Source organism: Dendropsophus ebraccatus, chromosome 8 (assembly GCF_027789765.1).
Source record: "Dendropsophus ebraccatus isolate aDenEbr1 chromosome 8, aDenEbr1.pat, whole genome shotgun sequence".
NCBI lineage: Eukaryota > Metazoa > Chordata > Amphibia > Anura > Hylidae > Dendropsophus > Dendropsophus ebraccatus.
This window is the reverse complement of record NC_091461.1, coordinates 79,598,404-79,623,713: the sequence shown is the minus strand read 5'-3', so window position 1 is coordinate 79,623,713 and position 25,310 is coordinate 79,598,404. Positions and strand designations below refer to the sequence as shown.

Sequence of the window (25,310 nt, the reverse complement as noted above, 5' to 3'; positions counted from 1 at the left end):
TCACCGCCATGCTGTCAGGCATAATTTTTGAGAGGTTCCACACCTGCCTCATCTAAAGGCCGGTAAAGGCCACTTTATGGCCTGTTTTTTTAATCTTCGATTTTAAATTTCAAATCAAATCAACTTCAAGTCAAGTGCTATTTTGCAGGGCTGTCAGGTCATCTATTGTATCTCCAAGATACACACCACAGCTAAAAGGAACAGACAGTGAAAATGGTGGATCCTAATTTAGGATCCTTGTGTTGTCCATTTCGAACCATATAATTAGTGGATGACTTGCGAGTGTCCTCTGCCGTCCTTTCATTTCGTAGCTGTTTTAAAGGCAGTAGTCAGCAGCTTGGTAAAGGCTACTTTATGGGCTGTTTTTTTAATCTTCAATTTAAATTTTCAACTCAAATCGACTTCATTTCAAATGCTATTTTGCAGGGCTGTCAGGTCATCTATTGTATCTCCAAGGTACATGCCACAGCTAAAAGGAACACACAGTGAAAATAGTGGAAAAAGTCCACCTACTACTACCGCATTTGCCCTCTCTTTGATACTCTTTAAAAGATTAAGGCTATGTTCACACTACGTAAATCTACGGCCGTAGTTCTCGCCGCAGAACTACAACCGTAGATGTGTGGGGTGGAACATCGTATACGCTTCGTCCGGTTCCCATGCAGCGCCGCAAACAACTGACAGGTCCATTATTTGCGGACGGAATTCAATGAATTCCGTCCGCAGAAGGACCTGGCCGTTCACACAGTGAAGCGAGCGGCTCCGGACGCTTGCTTCACTCTGTGCTATGGGAAGCTCTGATGATGATCCGGGCTGAGACCGGCCGTTCCGTGACCCGGCCGGAGTCACGGAACGGCCGGTCTCATCCGTAGTCTGAACATAGCCCAAAAGTGTATTCATTTGAATTCCGGGGCCTCTTGATAAGACTGTATTGTTATTTCTTTGTTCATACCTCCAATGATTTTGCCTCTGCATGAGAGTGTAAGGTGAAATCAAGCCATAATCCGGCTATTTTTATTGGATGATTGTCCAATTTCATACCATGTTATTGCTGGATACAAACTTAATAAAATAAATTTACAAATAAACAACAAATAAACAAATAAATTAAAAAATCAAACTTCAAACTCTAAATTAAAACTAATTCGAATTCAAACTCAAATTTTAATTCAAACTTAAAATCAAATTATAATTCAAATTTCGAAAATATATAAATAATTTTTTTTTTTTTTAATTCGGTCGCCAGAACAGAAGCGGTGGGGAGAAGTTGTGAGTGACATGATACTGGGAAAATTACCCCAACTTCTAAAGTATTTAGGGGGTGTCATGCCCCAGCCCTGGTCAGTCTAGTAAATTAAAAAGACAAGTTATAAAGGGTGGGAGGAAGGGAGCTTTCAGCTTGTCAGGCACTGGCAGGGGAACACTCTCCAAGGCCTTTGACCTTCAAAGTGACCTTCAGGCTATTGACCTTGGTTGCATGTGCCTTGCCCATCTTGGTGTTGGGGTCAGCACTATTGTCTTAAGGTTGACCACCAGGCTGTTGCCCAGAATTTGGCATAATGGTGCAATTAGGCAGCCTCAGAGGCATCCATGCATGCTGCCGAGCTTGGGTCCCCTGCAAAAATGCTTGAGTCTCCCATTGAAACGCGTTGTGTTTTAATAAATAATCTTTTATAACTACTTTTATCGCTTATCTTGGACCTGCGCCCGATGTCATCCAAGGTTTGGAGTGGAGGTATCTGTTGCTTTGAGTAACTAGTTTGGTTCCTGGGAGTGGCTGCGGTTCATTTACCTACATACCATTGCTGAGAGTTGTGCCTTGCATTTACACAACTCATTCAGGTGAGAGTCTCCAATTTCTCTCGCACTAGTTTTTACTGTGGAAATCACACTATGGAGCACTGTTCACATTTGTATTTACAGTGAGTCTCCCATTGACTTCAATGGGGTTCGTTACTCGAAAAGAGGACCCGAGCATCAGGAAATATTAGCATTAGCATTTTAGTACTCGTTCATCACTAATCTGCATTCATTGGCTGGCTAAACCATGACACCTTTGCAGTAATAGAATAGTAGATTTGAGATTCGTTTTCAGATGCTGCTTGGAGCTAGAGAGGGAGACAGTGTGTAGCCAGGGCCGTATTAAATCTACTCTGTACCCACAATCTGACCCTCCCCCCCCCCCCCCAAACCGCTTGTACCTTCGGATAGCTGCTTTTAATCCAAGATCTGTCCTGGGGTCCGTTCGGCAGGTGATGCAGTTATTGTCCTAAAAAACTACTTTTAAACTGGCAGACCCATGCCCAACGTCCGGGGCTTAGATTGTGTATGCATTAGGCTGGCACACCCTCTCTGTCCCTCCTCCCCGCCCTCCTCATCATTAGGAATGCTCCAGGCAGATTGTCTCCTATTCCCCACCTGTGTCAGCCCGGCACATGGGCTGGATCGTTAAGGCGCCTGTGCAATGTTCAGACAGGAGAAAATATTCCAGTGGCATTCCTTTTTTTTTTTACTCGTTTTTATTAGGAGATACACAGTAAAAATATCATGGATACAAATTCACACAATATATCCATCACAGGAACTTTCACAGTATAGAGAACAATAATGTCTATTCTGTTGAACTTATCCATGTATAGCGTCCAGGATATCATCCAATAAAATGTTGATACTATCCATCTCAGAATATCAGTACAACCTGAAAAATTACATATTAGAATAACAACGAAGTCAGGTGTTTTACAATCACAACATGCAGCTTTAATCATTAATAGGGATTTCACCTTTTGGAGATGAGTGAGGGGGATTTGCACCAGGAGTCCCATACTTTCCCAAATTTAGCGGGACAACCTCTATGTTTAAAGACTAAACGCTCAAATGATACAGCAGTATTGACCATGTTTATAGGGCGGTCTCCTATTAATCCATCGCATGGCTATGGCTTTGCGGGCAAGAAAAAGGGTCTCACGTAGAAAGATGATGTTGTGATGGAACCACACCTCCTCACTTAAAGAACCAAAGAGGCACAAAGGAGGATCAAAGGGCACTTGCATGGGACACATGGTTCTGAGGGTATTTGCTACATCTTTCCAGAAAGATTGTAAGCAAGGGCAGGCCCATATCATATGCCAAAAATCAGCTGGCTCTGTCTGACACTTCGGACACAGTGAAGCAGGGATCCTACCCATGCGGTGTAGCCTTATTGGAATCACATTGCTTTGGTGTATGATGTATAGTTGTGCAAGCTTGTTATTTACTGAGGGTGAAACTTTTAGGTGAGATTCCAGCATGACGGCATAAGTCTCATCGGACATGGTGGGATATGCTCTAGCCATCTGTGTAACGCTGGGAGAGGTGTAGAGGCTGCTTTTAGGCGAATAAGATGGGAGTATATAGAAGATATCAGGCCTCTAGGGCCTTGCGATCGTAGGAATCCTATGAGCGGATATACAGAGATGGGGTGATCTTGAGGACCAAATTGTGTTAGTAAAGAATGTCTCAGTTGCAAGTATTTATAAAAATGGTAAGTGGGAAGGAAATATTCATATTTTTGTGTGTCAAAAGAGACAATAATATTTTTTATAAAGTTGTGTTACGCTGCAAATACCCGTCCTTTACCAGTATGCAGCATCATGAAAAGTGAGTAGGTGAGGGAAGGAGCTATTATGCCATAGAGAGGACTTAGCCGGGATATCTGTGTACCTGGATATAACAGCTGCTGCTTGCCACACCTGTCAGGCAATTCTATGAATGGGCAGTAATTGTCTATTAGGGACTCCATCAGCCACTAACACCAACCACAAGGAGGGCTGTCTGGAGTAATCAAGAAGATGACCTTCCGATCCATTTATAGGTTCTGTATCTATCCAACTAGCGAGGTGTTTTAGTTGGCCTGCCAAATAATACAGGTAGAGATCAGGGACCGCAAAACTAGCTAAATCCTTAGGCCTCTGCAATTTAGCTAATTGTAGCTTAGATCTGGATGCACCCCATATAAAACAAACAATATGGTTATATTATATGGTTTTAACCCCTTAATGACCGCGGGCGTATATTTACACCCTGTGGTCGTTAAGGACGTTCAGAGAGGGGCCGCGCGGTGACCGCGCTCTGAACCGTGGCGGTCCCAGGTGCCGCTTGTAGCCCGGGACCGCGGGATGCCGATGCGTCCGGTAATCGGATGCAGCTGTCAACTTTGACAGCTGCATCCGATTACTGTATTAGCGGGCACGGCGATCGGACCGTGCCCGCTAATACAGTAATCGGATGCAGCTGTCAAAGTTGACAGCTGCATCCGATTACCGGACGCAGCATCATCTGTGGTGTCTAGTGGGGAGATCGCTCCTCCGGGACGTTGTTCCGGAGGAGCGATCCCCGTGTCTGTGCCGGCCGGGTGTCAGAGCCGTAATGGCGCTGGTCCCGACTTGGTACTCGTTTACTTCCTGCTGCAGCAGCTGGAAGTAAACGAGTGCCTATCTCATGGATCTCTGCAGCATATCTATGCTGCAGAGATCTCTATGAAAGATCAGTGCACTTTTACTAGAAGTCCCCCAGGGGGGCTTCTAGTATAAATGTAAAAGTTAAAAAAAAGTTGTATTATTAGTAAAAAGTCCCCTCCCCTAATAAAAGTCTGAATCACCCCCCTTTTCCCATGTTATTAATAAAAGTAAATAAATAAATAAATAAATAAACATGTTTGCTATCGCCGCGTGTGTAATCGCCCGAACTATTAATTAATCACATTCCTGATCTCGCATGGTAAACGGCGTAAGCACAAAAAAATCCCAAAATGCTAAATTGCATAACGACTTGAGGAACATATATAACAAGTCAGTTTTACCCCAGGGCTAACGGTGTAAAAACACATATCCACTAAATACACAAAATGTGTTTTTTTTTTTATTTCACCACACATTGAATTTTTTTCTGGTTTCGCAGTGTACTTTATGCAAAAATTCAGCCTGTCATTGCAAAGTACAATTAGTGAGGCAAAAAATAAGGGCTCATGTGGGTTTCTAGGTTAAAAAAAATGCAACTGCTATGGCCTGTTATGCACAAGGAGGAAAAAACAAACGCAAAAATCTAAATTGCCCCGGTCCTTAAGGGGTTAAAAAGGCTTTGGGGATGGGGACAAATATGTACTGGAGGACACACAGGCATTTGGGAAGGACTACCATCTTAGTCAGATTTATTCTGCCAGCAACAGAAAGAGGGAGGGTACTTCATATTATATTAAATTTGTCACTAAAGTATCCAAGCAAGGGGTCTACATTTATAGTTACCATGTCTGAGGGATTAGAACTGATTTGGATTCCAAGATAACGAAATTGGTGAACTATGGAGAGGCCCTCTATGGAGGTATTCAGGAGAGGGAGCCTTGATGTGTGCATATATAAAAGAAAGGACTTAGTCCAATTCATCAATAAACCAAAATAAGTACTAAATGTATCGATAAGTTGTAGGGCTCTGGGTAGGGAGGCATCCGGGTCAGATAGAAAGAGTAGGAGAGTTCCAGTGGCATTCCTAATGATGAAGAGGGTGGGGAGGAGGGACGGAGGGGTGGTGCAAAGTTAGGGCACAGATATTCTAAGCCCCGGCCATTGGGCACAGGGCTGTCAGTTTAAAAGTTGTTTTTTAGGACAATAACTGCATCACCTGCCGAACGGACCCCAGGACAGATCTTGATTTAAAAGCAGCTATCCAAAGATACAAGTGGTTTGGAGGGGTCAGATTGTAGGTACAGAGTAACTTTAACAGCTTCTGCTGCCCTAGGCACTAAACCTGAAGATGCCCTATCTTGGGGAGTGTGGGGGAGCATGGTTTCGGTTACATGTATTTCTCAACATACATAAACATTGTATGAATTGCGTTTTTCATGGTTTTAACTGCTTAACCCTTTGAGGACCAAGCCCAAAATGACCCAGTGGACCACGCAAATTTTCATTTTTGTGTATTCGTTTTTTCCTTCTCCCCTTTTAAGAGCTATAGCAATTTCATTTTTCTATCTACAGGTCTTGTTTTTTTCAGGAGTAGTTGTACTTTGTAATTGCGTCTTTCATTCTACCATAACATGTATGATGGAACCCCCAAAAATATTATTGATGAAGATATAAATTGTTGAAATCGTAAAAAAGAATTCAATATGGTAACTTTTGTTTTTTTTTTGTGTCTATGTAATGCACTATATGGTAAAAGCGACATGATACCATTATTCTATAGGTCAGCCCAAACACAATCATATGCGGGTTTACACAGATTCTCTAATGTTATATATATATATTTTTTATTAAATCCTTTTTTTTTTTGCAATTAATTCTTAATAAAGTGGCCCTATTGTGACGCTTATAACAGTTTTAGTTTTTCACCTATAGGGGTATGGGGAATTATTTATTGCGCCATGATCTCTAGTTTCTAGTAATACCATATTTGTGTAGCTCGAACGTTTTGATCACTTTTTAATACATTTTTTATGTATAATGTAACAAAAAATTGGTAATCCTGGCGCTTTCTGATGATGTTGATGATGATTGTTATATTTTAATAGATTGGACAATTACACACAATGTTTTTTTATATAATGGGAAAGGGGGGTGATTTTAACTTTTATTGGGGAAGGGGCTTTTTTTAAAGTTCCCTTGGGGGACTTTTACCTGCAATACTTAGATTGCAGACACTGTACAATGCTATGCCATAGGCATAGCATTGATCAGTGTTATAGGCATGTGAACATAGCCTTAAACTTATCTGCCCAGAGCACCAAAATGCCTTGTTCCATCTCTGCATTTATATATGACACCACAGATACCCCATATAATATTGACAGAAGTATTCTTTTTTCCTCTCTTTTCTTAGGGATACACTAAAATGTAAATGACGTTTTTGTGTACGCTAAAAAACAGATGGGTTTTAATCCCCATTTTCATTCTTTTATTTTTTTTTATAATGGAAGTCTGTGGAAAAACGGATCAAAAAGAATGCATCCGTTTTTTTCCATCCATTTTTTTGCATAAATGAATGAAAAATACAGACTGCAATATGAACCAAGCCTTACTATTCCGTTGATGCTTTGCTGCCCAATGTTTTTGTTATAGGAGTTAGTTATTCAGTATGTAAATCAATTCATCCAAACCCCATTAAGGTAAATGAAGTAGTAACAGACATTTTTGTGAAAAAATCTGCATTGCTTGGTGTATAGTAATTACATTTTTTTTATTTTTTTTTATTTTAGAGAATTTAGAGACAGTTTTAGAATTTTAAAACATGACATTAATTAGTAAATATTCTGAGCATTTTATTTGATTTATTTCAGCCTTACTATTTGCTAGAGGTGCCTCATCTGGTGAAAAAACATTTGTTACAAATGGGGAAGTATTACCTTATGATCAGTTAAAAGCATTATGCCAGAAGGCTGGAGGTCATTTAGCTTCACCAAGAAATATGGAAGAGAACCAAGCTGTTTTACACATTACACAGTTTTACAAAGTGCCTCCATTCCTGGGAATTACTGACATTCAAACAGAAGGCACTTTTCGTTACCCAGATGGAAAACCAATTACTTATTTAAACTGGAATCGCGGAGAACCGAATCAAACAGGAGAAGAAGACTGTGTTGAAATGTTCTCAGATGGGAAGTGGAATGATAAATCTTGTCAAGAAAACAGATTGGTCATATGTGAATTTTAACAGCAACCTACAGTAAATGTTACAAAAATAACTAAGAGTAAAAACGTGGCTATAATATGTGTGATGGTGGAGGATGATGACATTTTACTTTTGGTCTGGGCTATATAATAAAAAGAAAATCCAATTTTTTTCTAACAATTTAGACAGTTCTTGTTTTAAACTTTTTTTTTTTTTGTTGCTATATAAAGCAAACATTTTTCTACATGAAGGCTGCCTTAAATCCACAACAGTGTGCAACTGCAAGTGACCTGTAGAAGCCACCCCATGAAATAGTCATGCCTAATTCAACCGTAGGTTATCCCTTGAATATCACTTATACCCCTTCCTAATTCATGTACCTCAAAGGCAAGATGAGGTAGTATGTCGGGGGTAGGCCCGTATGATAAGATTTTCTCTATTGTGTGGTGTTTTTTTTTATTTTTTTACAGGCTTAGTAGTGGAAGTTATCTGATAGATGGCATCCATTACTAAGTTGGCGCCTAGTGTTAGCCAGTAAAAAACGGCTATCACTAACCCCCCAATATGCACCAGGGGTACTGGAAAGAGCCAGGTACCAGTAGTCAAAATTGGCGTTCTTGTTTGGGCTGTAGCAGGCTGGTATTATTAGGCTTGGGAGGGCAAAAAAATGGCCCTTCCCACCCTGGTACTACTAGGTTGCTGCTGTTGCTGCCGAAACTGGGCCCTGTTGCTGCTAACACTGGGAACTGACTTAGTAATGGATGCGGTCTATTACACAGCTTCCACTACTAAACCTGTAATAAAATAAAAGTAAAACACCACACAATAGAGAAAAATCTTTTATTCTAAAAATAACACCTCCCGTTGACCATCTTATTTAAAAAAAAAAAAAAAAAAGGCAGTCATCAACGTAGTCCACAGAATCTGACTCAATCCTCTGCATACCAATATTTTCGCAGTTGCTGCTTACAGTCTGCCACACAACGGTTTAAGTGAGGATGCATGGCATCCGCACTTAAAGGGGTACTCCCCCCAAGAGCTAAAACAATGAAATGCTCCCAAACCTGGCCTTACTCACCAAGTCTCCCTGAGTATTTTGAGCCGTCTCCCGTCTTTCTAGCTGCTGCCGTTCCTGAGTTACAAGTTTTTCTAAAAGCCAATCTATATCCAAGATAGGAAACTACATTTCCCATCATGCAATGCTTCTGCCTGATGATGGTGAAGTAGCAAAGCTGAGACAATGAAGGAGATGATGCCAGTGTAGCAGAGCTGAGATGGCGGTGTCCGTGTAGCAAAGGTGAGTTGGAAGAGACGTTGTAGCAGAGCTGAGTTGGGGGTCACATTGTAGCAGAGATGAGTTGGGGATGGCGGCGTAGCAGAGCTGAGTTGGGGATGACGGCGTAGCAGAGCTGAGTTGGGGGCGACGGCGTAGCAGAGCTGAGTTGGGGGCGACGGCGTAGCAGAGCTGAGTTGGGGGCGACGGAGCAGGGAGCGTGTCGGTGTGGACTGAGGTCTGATGATTCTATGCAATCCCTGGAGGTGAATGCAGCTGGATAACAGCAAAACTGTGCAGAATCCATACTAACTTTATATTGGAAAGAGGAGGATGGAGATAAAATCTCCCTATACGCTGATGATCTATTATTGTTTCTTAAAGACCCGGCTATTTCCATACCAATAGTGATGAACTTGGTAAAAAAAGTAGGTAAATTTTCAGGGTTGAAAATTAATTGGACAAAATCGGTGTTGATGCCGCTGGAACGGGGAAGTCAGCTATCTTTTCCTTTGTTACGGGTTTTGGAAGAGGGGGGGAGTTTTATGTATTTGGGAATACGTGTCTCAAGGAGACTGGATGAATTTCACACCCTTAACACCACACGTTGTGTAATAGAGATGGAGAAAAAAATTAATATGTGGCAATCTCTCCCTATCTCTAGAGCTGACAGAATAGTTCTCTTAAAATCCATCTGTTTGCCTAAGTTTTTATATATTTTTTGTGCTTCTCCTATATGGATAGAGAATAGGTTGTTTAAGAGAATTAGGGCTTTGTTCAACTCTTTAATTTGGGGACGGAAGAGAATCAGGATGAAGTTAGAAGGGTTATGTGCCCCGCTAGAGAGAGGGGGTTTGAATGTTCCTGATATGAGTAAGTACTTTTTGGCTTCGCAAGTGTTTTGGCTGTTGAAGTGGGAGAGCAGTATGTTTTTTAAGTTGTTAGGGATGAGTAAAGATGGGGAGGAGAGGGATATTTTTTGTGTGTTGGAATCTGGATGGTTGGAAGAGAATGAATGGAAAGAATGTAGTATGGTGGTATTACTGGTTAGAGTGTGGAAGGAGGTGAAAAAGGTGTTTGGAATAGATGGTTTTTTAGGTTTTGCTCCCCTGTGGGAAAATAGTTATCTTGGTGAAGTTAAAAAAATAGGGATACTAAAAGGTTTGAAAGAAGGTGGAATTGTTTGTGTCGAGGATGTTTGGGATGTGAATGGGATGAAAAGTTGGGGTAGGCTAATGAATGAATTTAGGGTGAGTCAGAATGATTGGTTTGAGTATGTAAGGCTGAGACATGCTCTTCAGGGTATGGGGTTGGTTGGGAAGCTTAAAATTGGGAATAGTCCCATGATAGATAAAATTAGAAGGGAGCCCTTTTCAAAAAAATGTATTTCCAGGATTTATAAAAGCTTAGTGGATGTGAGTATGTGTACGATAAATAGTAGACAGAAATGGGAAGCAGAGATAGGGGAACTTGGGGAAGGCCAATGGTCTACGATATGTGGAAATTTGAAGAAAGTCTCTCCCGTTGGTAATCATAGGGTGATACAGTTTAATATCATACATCGCCTGTACTACACCCCCGTCTTGTTGGCCAGAATTAAAAGGAGGAAAGAGGATAATTGTCCTAGATGTGGGGTAGGGCAGGCGGGGTTTGGTCACATGATGTGGGAGTGTGGGGAATTGAGTACTTTCTGGGAACAAGTTTTTGTTAGAACCTCGGGGAAGGTGGGGCTGGATTTACAACAGTCGATTGGGTTGGGGGTTTTGGGGGATACCTCTAATATCAAGGTGAAGGAGAAGGTTAAAGGGAAAATCATTAGGTATCTATTCTATGCCAGATTATTAGTTGCTAGAAGATGGTTTGCCCCCAAGGGACCGGTGATCGAAGAATGGGAGGGTTGTGTTAAGAAATTTGAGAGACTTCGGGGTAAGGTTACTAGAAGATAGGGAGGTTTTTTTTTTTTTTTCTCTTCTTCTTCTTCTTCTCTTCCCCCCTTTGAATATATATATATATATATATATATATATATATATATATATATATATATATATATATGTATATAGATATGAAAGTATTATTGAGTTGGGATGATAAGGGGTTAAGAAGTTTGTAACCCGAAAGGGGTGACCCCCGGATGCTCGTCTAAGTAGAAGAGTAGAAGAGTAGAAGATGGGGATAAAAATTCTAAGATTCTCCTAGAGTATAGTGATAAGGGGGGGGAGAGATAAGGTTTCGCAGAAGGAGTATATTGGAAAGGACGGATATCGGGTGGGACACCCCTTGAGGGGGGGAGGTTAAATTTGTTTGTGAATATTGATTAAAAGGGGAGTGGTGGGATTGGGATGGGGGGGCGGGGAGGGTATGGATGAATTAACCTGTGGTATGCTTTCTAATTGATTTTAAATATATATGGTTGTATTGTTATACTGAAGTTAAATAAAAGATAATTAAAACTTAAAAAAGAAAAAAAAAAAAAGGAAAAAAATAAATCATGTTTTATCTGACATTCTGAAAAACAAAAAGAAAAGGAAAAAAAAACAAAAAACTTTATATTGGAAAGATGGAAATCTACGGGTGGGCAACGTATTAATGCAAAAATAATTTTGGGGGGAATACCCCTTTAACCCTGTGCATGCCAGATTGAACAATGAGGCCCCCAGAGGGTTAAGTGAGGATGCATGCCATCCTCACTTAACCCCATGGGGGTCACATTGATGTCACAATGTACACATCCCAACAAGTAAAGGGGTTAATTACCCACCTTGTCATCTCAGCCAATCAGCGGCTGCAGTGATGTCCCTGTTGCAGCCATTGATTCAGTGTCTCCATCTCTAAAGAGGCAGAGCCTGGCACACTTGTAGCTTAGCTAAAGAAAGAAGATGTCGGGGTGAGTATCAATAGGGCCCCCCCTTCTCCTCCTTACATCTTTCTTTAGCAGAGCCTGGCTACACTAAACATATTAGCATCCCTGTCTGTCTGTTCTCTACCTATGACTTTTCACCTCACTCTCTGATGACCCTTGTGGCTTGTCATCTCAGCCAATCAGTGGCTGCAGTGATGTCCCTGTTGCAGCCACTGATTCAGTGTCTCCATCTCTAAAGAGGCAAAGCCTGGTACACTTGTGGCTTAGTGTTCCAGGCTCTGCTAAAGAAAAAACATGTCGGGGGAAAAGGGGCCCCTATTGATACTCACCCTGACATCTTCTTTCTTTAGCAGAGCCTGGCACACTAAGCTACTGAATCAGTGGCTGCAACAGGGACATCACTGCAGCCACTGATATGACAAGCCACAAGGGTAATCAGAGAGTGAGGTGAAAAGTCAGAGAGAGATAATAATGCACTTCTTGATAACAACTACCCAACTTTCCCAGGTGCTAAAAGACCAAGTGTAGAAAGTAGTCAGAACATCAGCCACTCACAGGAATAAGGATAAGTTGAAGATCTGTCTGCACCTAGGAAAGCAGGGTAATGTACAGTGTGCACCAACACCTCACTCGGTCTCTTTCTCTCGAATGTCCCCCCTTCTCTGTCTCCATTTCCTGCTATCTCTGTATATGTCATCCTATAAACCTTCCCCCCTCACACCAGTTCAGTACACATATTGTTATGAGATCAAAGATGAAAGCCTGTGCAGGAATAACATATAAACTTAGTTGTGCAAATAACAGTCAGTAATAGACTGATATATGTTAGGTAATTCCACTGGCCCATAGGAAAGTAGAGGACCTGCCTGTGTGAGGAAACAGCAGTATATTGTGGCTGGGAAGGTGCACAGCCATTACTGAGATCATATATGAGAGATTTCCTTAGTTCAGGGGTGGGGAACCTCCGGCCCATGGGACGCATTCGGCCCCTGAGACTTACTGATGTGACCCCCGGCTCTCCTGTTTCGTGCGCTGCCCTGGTGGGGCAGGAGTAACGCACAGCATCCTCCTGTGTCTATGAATGTGACGGTTGCCAGACACAGGAGTATGCTGTGTGTGCCAGCTTCTTCCTTTCCAGAGTGGCACACCTCTTCTTTCTCCTGCGGGCTGTGCGCAGGCTACAGGAGAGAGAAGAGGACCTGGGCAGCGTGGGAGCAAAAGAAAGGTCAGTGGGATGTTTATTTTTTATTTGGTGCAGACACCGGGGGCTAAGTACACTACCAGAGACATCACTGGGGGTTAACTAGACTACCAGGGGCATCACTGGGGGGGGGGGTTAACTAGACTACCAGGGGCATCACTGGGGGGTTAATTAGTTAACTAGGATTACCACGGACATCACTGCATCACTGGGGGGGGGGGGGAACTAGACTACCAGGGGCATCACTGGAGGCTTAACTAGGACTACCAGGGGCACCACTGGGGGTTAACTAGGACTACCAGGGGCATCACTGAGGAGTTAACTAAGACTACCAGGCGCATCACTGGGGAGTTAACTAGGACTAACTGGGGGTTAACTATAACTAACAGGGTCATCATTTAGGGCGGGGGGTGGTGGTGGTGATGTTGTGTTTACTATGGTTACATGGTTACCAGAGGCATCACTGGGCAGTTAACTACAGCTACCAGGGGCATCACTGAGAGTTAACTAGGACCACCAGGGACATCACTGAGGGTTAGTTAGACTACCAGGGTCATCAATAAGGGGTTCACTACAGCTACGAGGGACATCAATCGGGGTTAACTCTGGCTGACGGGCATTAGTAAGGATTCACATTAGGTAACAGGGGTACCACAAAGGGTTAACTACAATAGCAGGGGCATTAGGGGAACAATACTTTGCCTTGCCCCAGTTGCTGCCAACCCATGCTACTTCACTGCAGCACACATTATAACATTGAGTGCAGCATCCCTCAAATCATTTTATTAATGGCCGAATGGCCCGCAACAGGGAAAAGGTTCCCCACTCCTACCTTAGTTCAACATGAGCATGTGATCAGTATCACAGACTTCCTGGTTATTAGCCAGCAAGCACCATGTGACAGGCCAATCAGAATCGACAGGTCAACTGATGCAAATTAGCCATGAAGAAGTGGCGTGGTTTACAAACCAGGACAGAGAATATCCAGCCTAGTGCAGTGATGCTGCACACTGACAGGCTAACACAAAATGGCAGCAGCTAGAGATAAGAGGGGGTCAACAGTAATAAAATATATAACATACAGAACTTCCTGGGCAGCAGCTGAGAGCAGAAAAGTGGCTGTAAAAAACGGAGCAGATTAAGCATCCGTATGTGAGTAATGTATATTTTGGGGAAAGGAATAGAAATGTGGGTAAATGTTTTTTAGTGGAGTACCCCTTTAAGGACGCAATGTTATCCTTATAGTGGGGATTCAGCAAGGTGGCCACACAGTACTCAGCACTAGAGATGAGCGAACCAGGTTCGGGTTCGAGTCGATCCGAACCCGAACGTTCGGCATTTGATTAGTGGGGGCTGCTGAACTTGGATAAAGCTCTAAGGTTGTCTGGAAAAATGGATAGAGCCAAGGACTATATCCATGTTTTCCACATAGCCTTAGGGCTTTATCCAAGTTCAGCAGCCACCACTAATCAAATTCCGAAAGTTCAGGATCGGATCGACTCGAGCATGCTCGAGGTTCGCTCACCTCTAGTCAGCACTCTTTAGGATTCTTGCAACACAGAGGGTCATTTCTCAGCCACAGCAGCATATAATGGCTCATATGAGCCAGGCTGCCCTTGTGGTGAGCCCCCACGGTGCTATGGTGGAGGAACGGCCAGTCACTTGCTAGGTGGTGAGGTGTGACGCCACTTCTTTGGTGGTTGGCCGAGATGTAACTGGACCCTAGGGTGTTGTGTTGTGACGCCAGTGTCGGTTGAGCACACAGGTATGGTGGCACACCTGCTTTTATTTTAAAGGGCCAGTTACACCTTGATCCCCTGTGGTCAGTGACCTGCTGGGTTGCTACAGGGTCCCTTGGGTTGTTATCACGGTGGTCCAGAGTAGTGACCCACCCAGACTATTGGTACTGCCACCAACAGAAAGGGGAAATGTCCCAAGGAGTGTGTGTATACTGTGTTGGTGCAGGGCAAAGAATCACAGAGTCTCTTTACCATAAATAAAATCTTGTTTACTCTGGAAATACATTGGTGCAGCAGAACATACAGCTTTGCCTTGACAGTATTAATCACGCTTGATAACACACTTGATGTTACACTTGATAATACAGGATGCAGATCTGTGACAGGAGTATAGCGAGGAGTACAGTTGTGCTGACTTAGTTGCGTGCTAAGAGATGCAAAGAATCAGAGTAGCAGAGAGGAGGATGTTGTGAGAGTCCCAACCCAAGTAGTTATGTGCTCTGCCGGGATGTTGTAGGATGAGGTAGAAGAATACTTGAGAAAGAAGAGAAAATACTTGCACCTGTGTTTTAAATCTTTGCACCAACTATTGCCAACTAGTGTCGGGAGACCTGTCCTAGTGGGTGACACAAGCACCAGACCCTGTTACGTGGGATGAGTGGAATAGGCCAGGGCCCAAAAGGACCTCTGTAGGGAGCTTTCTAGCTTGTGTCCTTCTCGTACAGAGTCCAATACGAAAAAAAACCCACTTCCTGTCACCCATGTCATTTTCTATCTACAGCTACTGTAAGGAAAGCTGTGAATGGGTGAAGAGTGCAAATAGAAGAAGTAAAGAGAGAGATGATAGGATAGAAGAAGAGTGAGACTCCCATAGGTTCACAGATCCATGTGACACACAAATAAACAATAACCCTTTCCATAACACCTTGAGAAAAAGACTTGATGTTTGGTTAAGGCACAGCATGCGTTATAAAATACAGATATATATATATATATATATATATATATATATATATATATATATAGTAAAAACTTTAAGTGCACACAGTAAAACTTTTCCTGTTGTTTGGGCAATAATACAATTGTGACAGTAGATGCATCTGTCCATATACACCCTGGTTGGTGCTATGATGCATCAGTTCTGTAAAACAGCGAGGCTTGTTCCTCACAAGAAAGGGGGGAAAAAGAAAAGGGAATCACTGCTAGGCCAGGTGCAGTGTGTTGAACAGGGATGTTGCAAACTGGGGACACACAAACAATGGGGAGCCAACGTGGCTCAACAGAACAGCTCAGCCGAACTGCTCAAGGGACAACAAAGCGTCCTTTTCAGTGCCTTTGGGGGATACTCTTTCATGGTCTTTGAGAGCGTTGATAGGCCAGAGATGCAGCTGTGGATGTCATTCTAGGTTGAGCCGGATGAAGCCTCCTGGGTCCCTGTCTCTTGCAGCAGATACATTCTTCTGTCCTAGTGGAAGCTGTGGTGGTGGTTGTTACTGGTGTTGAAGCTGTGGTCACAGCGACATTGTAAGTGACCTAAGGCTGTACCTGGGACACGGTGCATACTTCTGTCACAGCTGCAGCAGAAGTGGCAACAGTACCTGTAGCAGCGGGTCTCCGCCTGACATCTTGTTTTGGGGTTGAAGAAGCTTTGAGGACTGCAGTGGTAGCCATAACAACTTGTTCCTCCATGGCTTTTCTCCTGTGATAAGCTTTCTAGGTTTCATTTCAGTCCTGTGATGTAGTGGGCTTAAAGCCTCTTGAATGTACTGCCGGGGTCTAGTGACAGCTGCTGCCCATCTTTCTCTTTCAAAGGTATATGGGGTATAATTAGTGATGAGCGAATAGTGAGATATTCGAATATTCGATATTCGTACGAATATCCCGCGAATGTTCGAATATTCAATCAAATATTCAATCCCATTAAAGTCTATGGGAACAAGTATTCGATTAGTGAAAAACATCTATTTGACCATTTGGAGGGTGAAACCGGAAGCTGGGGGATTTGAACGCTTATCGAATATTTATCGAATATTTGCGAGATATTCGTACGAATATGGAATATTCGAATATCTCACTATTCGATCGAATATCTATTCGGGTTGCAGGAATGTAAGACCTCTTAACTGCCCGATGAATCACATGGATATGCTTACCAGTGTAGGAATCATGGCCAGACTGGCCATTGGGCAGTTCTGGCAAATGCCAGAAGGGCCGGTGGCCTTTGTGGGCCGGTCCCGTGCTCCTCCTGACCCGGCGACTCCTTCCCCCTTTCATAGGGAAAGGGAGTCACCGGCCAGAAGGAGAACGGGACCTGTCCACAGGGGGCCAGTGACAACAGGAGCGTGTGACAGATGAGTTGTTGTGTTTTTTTTCCCCCTACACTTTTAAATCTCGAGACTGATAGGGGGGAGGGGGCTGTCAGCTACTACTATGGGGGACTACATGAGGGGCTGTCAGCTACTATGGGGGACTACATGGGGACCTGTCATTTACTATGGGGACCTGTCATTTACTATGGTGGACTACATGGGGACTTGTCATTTACTATGGGGGACTACATGGGGACCTGTCATTTACTATGGGGGACCTGTCATTTTCTATGGGGGACTACATGGGGACCTCTCATTTTCTATGGGGGACTACATGGAAACCTGTCATTTACTATGGGGGACAACATGGGGACCTGTCATTTACTATGGGGGACAACATGGAGACCTGTCATTTACTATAGGGGACTACATGGGGGGGGGCTATTATCTACTATGGGGGACTACATGGGGGGGGCTGTCATCTACTATGTGGGACTACATGGGGACCTGTCATTTACTATGGGGGACTACATGGGGGGCTGTCAGCTACTATGGGGGACTACATTGGGACCTGTCATTTACTATGGGGGACTACATGGAGACCTATCATCTACTATGGGGGACTACATGGGGGGCTGTCAGCTACTATGGGGGACTACATTGGGACCTGTCATTTACTATGGGGGACTACATGGAGACCTATCATCTACTATGGGAGACTACATGGGGGTCATCTACTAAAGGGGACTGCATGGGAGGCTGTCATCTACTATGGGGGATTACATGGGGGTCATCTATTAAAGGGAACTGCATGGGGGGGCTGTCATCTACTATGGGGGGCAGCATAGGGACCAATACAGATGTGAGGTTTTTAAGTGGATAAAGGATCGTACGAGATTGAGGAGCCTAAACTTTTTGATTGGCAGATGGGAGAAGTCCTCATGATGGCGGGGCTGGAATGAAGAAGAAAAGATAAAGTGAGAGACTCTGATTGGAGAAGACGTCCCCTGTGGTTAACTCAAAGAAGACATCCCGTGAGTGATTTAGAAAAGACGCCCCCTGTGAGTCATGGGGTATAGTTGCACTGCACTTATATGGTATACAGGGCCTGTGTAGAACTGCTATATGGTCACTGTATAAGGTGATATTGGTCTTTGTACAGAGGTTTTTTTCAGTAGCAGTGGTGGCGTTTGTCAGTATGTGGTGGTATTATTCAATATGCTGTGGCATTATTTGTCCTTTTTAATCTGGTGCTGTTGGTATTGTTGGTCTTGGTAAACTGGATTTAGTTAGTAACAGTATGGTGGTAAAAGTAGTGGTCATGGTGTAGCAGTAATATTTGCCTATCCTATACTGGTATTATTTGTAATATTTATCAGTATACAGGATCTGGTCAGTAACAGTATGGCAGTAATGTATATGGTGATATTTTCTCTTTATATACTGCATGAAATATTGTCTTCCCTATGTGAACATAGAAGACTGGTTGTGGTGGCAGAAAGGTGGGCCCAAGGTGCTCCAGTCTGACAATGTCTCTGCCTACACCGGAGCCACAAATCCTTCTATAGGAATCCAGCCTCCTGCACCCAGCTCTCTCCAGCCTACTGCACCCAGCTCCCTCCAGCCTCCTGCACCAAGCTCCCTCCAGCCTCCTTCACCCAGCTTTCTCCAGCCTCCTGCACCCAGCTCCCTCCAGCCTCTTGCACTCAGCTCCATACAGCCTCCTGCACCCAGCTTCCTCCAGCCTCTTGCACTCAGCTCCATACAGCCTCCTGCACCCAGCTCCCTCCAGCCTCCTGCACCCAGCTCCATACAGCCTCCTGCACCCAGCTCCCTCCAGCCTCCTGCACCCAGCCCCCCCAGCCTCCTGCACCCAGCTCCCTCCAGCCTCCTGCACCCAGCTCCTCCTGCACCCAGCTCCCTCCAGCCTCCTGCACCCAGCCCCCTCCAGCCTCCTGCACCCAGCTCCCTCCAGCCTCCTGCACCCAGCTCCCTCCAGCCTCCTGCACCCAGCCCCCTCCAGCCTCCTGCACCCAGCTCCCTCCAGCCTCCTGCACCCAGCTCCTCCTGCACCCAGCTCCCTCCAGCCTCCTGTACCCAGCCCCCTCCAGCCTCCTGCACCCAGCTCCCTCCAGCCTCCTGCACCCAGCTCCCTCCAGCCTCCTGCACCTAGTTCCCTCCAGCCTCCTGCACCCAGCTCCCTTCAGCCTCCTGCACCCAGCTCCCTCCAGCCTCCTGCACCCAGTTCCCTCCAGCCTCCTGCACCCAGCTCCCTGCAGCCTCCTGCACCCAGCCCTCTCCAGCCTCCTGCACCCAGCTCCCTCCAGCCTCCTGCACCCAGCTCCTACTGCTCTGTCCTTCCCCACTAGTCCTGTTTAGTGGCAGTGGGATCAGCAGAGTAGGCAGCAGCAGTAATAATACTGGTAGCTCTATAGGTTGTACCACTAATAGCACAGGAGCAGGTAGATGCAGTCCACACCCCCAGAATGATGTAGCCTTAATACAAATGAGTAAACTCATTTGGAACTACAACACCCAGCATTCCCTGACAACTATAGACCTTCAGGAACTGCAAGGAGTTTTAGTCCTCCCTACAAATTACATTGCAACAATATGTTAGGCTGGGGTTATACAGTGTTATTGCTGTGCAAACTCAGTCTTACCTTCTTGAAGGTGTTTTCAGCCAAAATAGACTGATGAGCTATACACGGGATCTACAGGATAGCTCATCGGTCACTGATCACTGAGGTGCAACCCCCGGCACCCCCACAATCAGCAGTCTGTCTCTGTACACTGTATATTGGTGACAACCTGTAACTGCAGCTCAGCTACACAGTACAGAGACAGAAGCTTCTGACCCCATTTACTGTTTTATTATCTGTAATTCTAGTCATGGCCGTGATGATACAACATGTAGCTATGCTGCACTCACGACATCCTCTCATAACTTTTCACCGTGCGGCAAGTGGGCCTGTGTGTTCTGAAATGCCAGGGCTGATTTTCAGTCCCAGTCCGGCCCTGGTAGGAATCTTGGATTACCCCGAAGGCTTTCTCCTTGTCAAAGGACAGTACAGTGGCTCTCCGCCTCTCCAAGGGTTTTTCACCTGGACGCAGTTAGTCAAATTGTCTGATGGACTCTTTTTTTAAGCTCTGATGCAGTCACCTGCCGGATAGCTGTGTCGCTCACTTGTGGAAGAGCGGTCACTGCCAGTGTCGTCTTTTTTGGTGCATCATCCCGTTCTGCTGCCAGATGACAGAAGGGTAGCTGCTTAGCCGGGACAATGTCTCTTAGAATGTCCAGGAGCTGCGGGGTCCTGCTGTGGCGGACCCTCTGTGGCAGCGGAGGTAGTGGAGGCGGTCCCGCCTCAGAAGGGTTGCGGCCTAGCGGCTCTGCTAGGGCTGGAACCTTAGAGCAGGCAGTGGCATTGGGATAGCCACGCACTCATCATCATCAAAGGCAGCTTCTGCCGTATACTCATCCTCATCAATGATGGTAAAGTCAAAATACGGCTCACTGTCTTTTTCTTTTACACCAATATGATACCAATAAAAACTAGAGATCATGGCGCAAAAATCTTGCCCCAACCAGCCCTGTAGGTAAAAAAATAAAAGCATAATGGCTCTTTGAAGGCCAGGAGGAAAACTGCTTCAATTCGACCTAGACATCAGTGCATCAATGACGTTTGGCATGAAAGAGTTAAAGGGGTTGTCCAGCGCTAAAAAATTATTCACAGAATAACACACATTACAAAGTTATACAACTTTGTAATGTATGTTATGTCTGTGAATGGCCCCCTTCCCCGTGTCCCACCACCCCCACCCGTGTACCCGGAAGTGTGGTGCTCTATACATACCTGTCACGTGCCGACCACGGTCTCCGATCTTTAGTCAGTGACGTCTTCTTCGGGAGGCCGGCGGATCTTCCCGAGTGCCGGCCGCCCTCTGCAGCGTTATCCGAAGCTCAGCCGCGATTGGCTGAGCATAACTGTGCTCAGCCAATCGCGGCTGAGCGGCTGATGACGCGGCCACGTCATCAGCTGGATGTAAACCAAAGGAAAAACAAAAATTTTATGACTTGAAGTGTTAGCAGACTGCATGCACCACAAGGTTAAATATTGGTATCAATATTAAACATTTGGGCACAGTGTGGACATATTTATTATACCTTAAGAAAAAGAGGAGTGCCTAGACCTCTAAGTTGTGATAATAGTTATATTATCAGAGATGTAAATGAATGTGATCAGTATATTACCAGAGATGTAGATTGATGTGATCAGTAGCAGTGTTTAGCAATAGCAATAGCAATATAGCAATAACAAGATAAATGTACGAAAAAATTAATTATGAATCAGTGCTGATACAATAAAATCATCTCATACGATATAATAATTATAGTGCTTGAAAAAGCAGTATATTGTAATCCGTATTCTTTCCGTTTCCGTTCTTCCATTTCTTCTTCTTCCAGCCATTTTTCTGCACGTAATACAGCCCGAACCGCTTTGGGCACAGACTCCTTTCAAACTGCGTTTCGAAGCCCTCGGCAGTGACAGGTATGCTATCTATTTTTCGTTTTGATTGGAATTGTTGTTTTTAAGAAATTTACGTTTAAAGACCCCTAATTTCCCATAGAAAATAATGGCCCATTGGAAATAATGGCCACACTCTAACCGCTAACAGCCAATCACAGCACATATGCGAATAACTGAAATATAGCAACCAATAGAAATTCTAAGGTCTTGTCAGTCAATGCATCACAACATCCACACAGTTTCATGTCCACTATTGGCCAATAGAAGATGTAATATATGGAAGGTCCTTAAAGAGGACCTGTCACCCCCCGTGCCAGGGTGACAGGCTCCCGACCCCCCATTACAGCCCCCTATACTCACCTGATCCCACTGGGTCCCGCTTCCTGATCCGGTTAGGTCACGGAGATATCAGCTCCCGAAGCCCGGCGTGCGCGCTGACAGGAGAGTCCGATGCCCATAGAGAATGACGGAGCATGGGACTCCCGATTCATTCTCTATGAGCGTCGGACTCTCCTGTCAGCACACGCCGGGCTTCGGGAGCTGATATCTCCATGATCCGACCGGAGCAGGAAGCGGGACCCGGCGGGATCAGGTGAGTATAGGGGGCTGTAACGGGGGGTCGGGAGCCGGTCACCCAGGCACGGGGGGGTGACAGGTCCTCTTTAAGGACCTTCCATATATTACATCTTCTATTGGCCAATAGTGGACATGTGACTCCTTTAACGATTTTGTCTCACTGACATGAGTAAGATTGTCATGGTAACCGAGCAATGATCTTTACCATTATAAGTAGCAAAGGCACTCTTAAAAGGGACCCAAGTCGCTCTTTAAGGGACCCAGGTCGCTCTTAAAGGGACGGGACCCAAGTTGCTCTTAAAGGGACCCATTTAGCTCCTAAAGGGACCCGGAGCGCTTAAAAAGGGACCCGGGTCACTCTTAAAAAGACCCGGGTCGCTCTTAAAGGGACCTGGGTCGTTCTTTAATGGCCCTATTCCACCGGACGATTATCGTTCGCATAATTGTTAACGATTAACGATCTCAAACGACCGCTATTGCGAAAGACCTGAAAACGTTCACTCATTTCCATGGAACAATAATCGTTACTTATGATCGTAATTGCGATAGTTTCTCCTTCGCTATTTATTCGCAATTGCGTTCGTATCTATTGTGAACGACCGAACGATGTCTTATTCAATGCGAACGATTTGCGAACGTTTTGCGAACGAGCAACGATAAAAATAGGTCCAGGTCTTATAAAACGATCAGCGATTTCTCGTTCGGTCGTTAATCGTTAACTGCATTTCAACCGAACGATTATCGTTCAGATTCGAACGATTTAACGATAATCTGAACGATAATCGTTCGGTGGAATAGGGCCCTAAGAGTGACCTGGGTCCCTTTAAGAGCGACCCAGTTCCCTTTAACCTCTTAAGGACCCATGACGTATGGGTACGTCATGGATCACTGTCACTTAAGGACCCATGACGTATCCGTATGCTGGTCCTTTAAGGGGCCACCGCGAGCCGCCGGATCGCGATCACGGTTAGATGGCTGCTATTTACTATAGCAGGCATCTTCCTGTGTCACGTAGGGGGCATCATCACCCCCCCCCCCCCCCCCCGTGACAGCGATCACTGTGATTGGCCGTTCAATTCTGAACGGCCAATCACAGTAATATTCTGGTATACCGGGCGGGTATACGGGAATTGAGCGGTGATTGGTGCTGTCCAGCACCAATCACCGCCGTGTCTAGGGGTCAGGTGCCTGTGGCACCGTGCCCCGATCACCCGTGATTGGCTGGTAGCCACCGGCCGGCCCATTACAGGTGAATCTCCTTCTCTGCTTGCCGAGAATCGGCGAGCAGAGAAGGATCGTGTGCCTCCTGTGCCACCGCCACTGCCAGCCTCTTACCCTGCTGCCTGGCCGCCTCCTCGGTGTGTGTCCCGGCTACCCCCGCCTCCTCCATCTGTTTCCCCGGTTGCCCCCGCCTTCTCAGCTGACGCTGCAGCTGCTGCCTCCTCCCCAAGTGCCGGCCTGCTCCCTGATCCATTCCGCCTCCTCCTCCTCCGTGCTCCCGCCGCCTCCTCCCTCTCCCTGCCACCCTCTGTCCCACTCTTCCTGCTGATGCCACCCTCCCACCCTCGTCCTGCTGCCGCCATCCTCCCTCTCTCCCTCGTCCTGATGCCACCCTCTCACCCTCGTCCTGCTGCCGCCATCCTCCCTCCCTCGTCCTGATGCCACCCTCCCTCGTCCTGATGCCACCCTCTGTCCCACACTCCCTCTCCCTGCTGCTGCCACCCTCCCTCGTCCTGCTGACACCCTCCCTCCCTCGTCCTGCTGCCACCCTCCCTCCCTCATCCTGCTGCCACCCTCCCTCGTCCTGCTGACACCCTCCCTCGTCCTGCTTCTGCCACCCTCCCTTGTCCTTCTGCCACCCTCTGTCCCACCCTCCCTCGTCCTGCTTCTGCCACCCTCCCTCGTCCTGCTGCCACCCTCTGTCCCACCCTCCCTCCCCCTGCTGCTGCCACCCTCCCTCGTCCTGCTTCTGCCACCCTCCTTCGTCCTGCTGCCACCCTCTCTACCACCCTCCCTCGTCCTGCTGCCACCCTCTGTACCACCCTCCCTCCCCCTGCTGCTGCTGCCACCCTCCCTCGTCCTGCTGCCCCCCTCCCTCGTCCTGCTGCCACCCTCTCTCCCACTCTCCCTCTTCCTGCTGCTGCCACCCTCCCTCCCTCCCTCGTCCTGATGCCACCCTTCCTCGTCCTGCTGCTGCCATCCTTCCTCCCTCGTCCTGATGCCACCCTCCCTCTTCCTGCCACCCCCATCCTCCCTCCCTCGTCCTGCTGCCACCCTCCCTCGTCCTGCTGCCACCCTCTGTCCCACTCTCCCTGCTGCTGCCATCCTCCCTCGTCCTGCTGCCACCCTCTGTCCCACTCTTCCTCTTCCTGCTGATGCCATCCTCCCTCCCTCTTCCTGCTGCCGCCATCCTCCCTCCCTCATCCTGCTGCCACCCTCTGTCCCACCCTCCCTCGTTCTGCTGCTGCCACCCTCTGTCCCACCCTCCCTCGTCCTGCTGCTGCCACCCTCCCTCCTCCTGCTGCCACCCTCTGTCCCTGCTGCTGCCAACCTCTCTCCTCCAGCTGCTGCCATCCTCCCTCCTCCAGCTGCCATGCTCCCTCCTCCTGCTGCCACCCTCTGTCCCACCCTCCCTCCCCCCGCTGCTGCCACCCTCCCTCCTCCTACCACCCTCTGTCCCACCCTCTCTCCTCCAGCTGCCACCCTCTCTCCTCCTGCTGCCACCCTCTGTCCCTGCTGCTGCCAACCTCTCTCCTCCAGCTGCCATGCTCCCTCCTCCTGCTGCCACCTTCTGTCCCACCCTCCCTCCGCTGCTGCCACCTCTCTCCTGCTGCCACCCTCCCTCCTCCTACCACCCTCTGTCCCACCCTCTCTCCAGCTGCCACCCTCCCTCCTCCCTCTGCCACCCTCCCTCCTCCTGCTGCCACCCTCTCTCCTCCTGCTGCCACCCTCTCCCCCTGCTGCCACCGTCCCTCCTCCTGCTGCCACCCTCTGTCCCTCCCTCCTTCTGCCACCTTCTCTCCCCCTCCCTCCTCCTGCTGCTGCCACCCTCTCTCCTCCTGCTGCCATCATCTCTCCTACCCTCCCTCCTCTTGCTGCCCCCTCCCTCCTTTCACCCTCTCCCTGTTGCCACCCTCTCTGCTGCCACCCTCTTCCTGCCACCCTCCCTGTTGCCACCC

General features: G+C 46.5%; 1 protein-coding gene across 1 annotated transcript in view; it reads left to right on the top strand.

The window, feature by feature from the left end:
• LOC138798685 (pulmonary surfactant-associated protein A-like) overlaps nt 1-7,876 on the top strand; it is a 39,470-nt gene extending 31,594 nt beyond the window's left edge. The window contains exon 6 of the mRNA XM_069979227.1: nt 7,310-7,876. Coding sequence (XP_069835328.1) covers nt 7,310-7,683 — 374 coding nt within the window. The 3' untranslated portion in view covers nt 7,684-7,876. The remainder of the gene's footprint in view (nt 1-7,309) is intronic.
• The last annotated feature ends 17,434 nt before the right edge of the window (nt 7,877-25,310 follow it).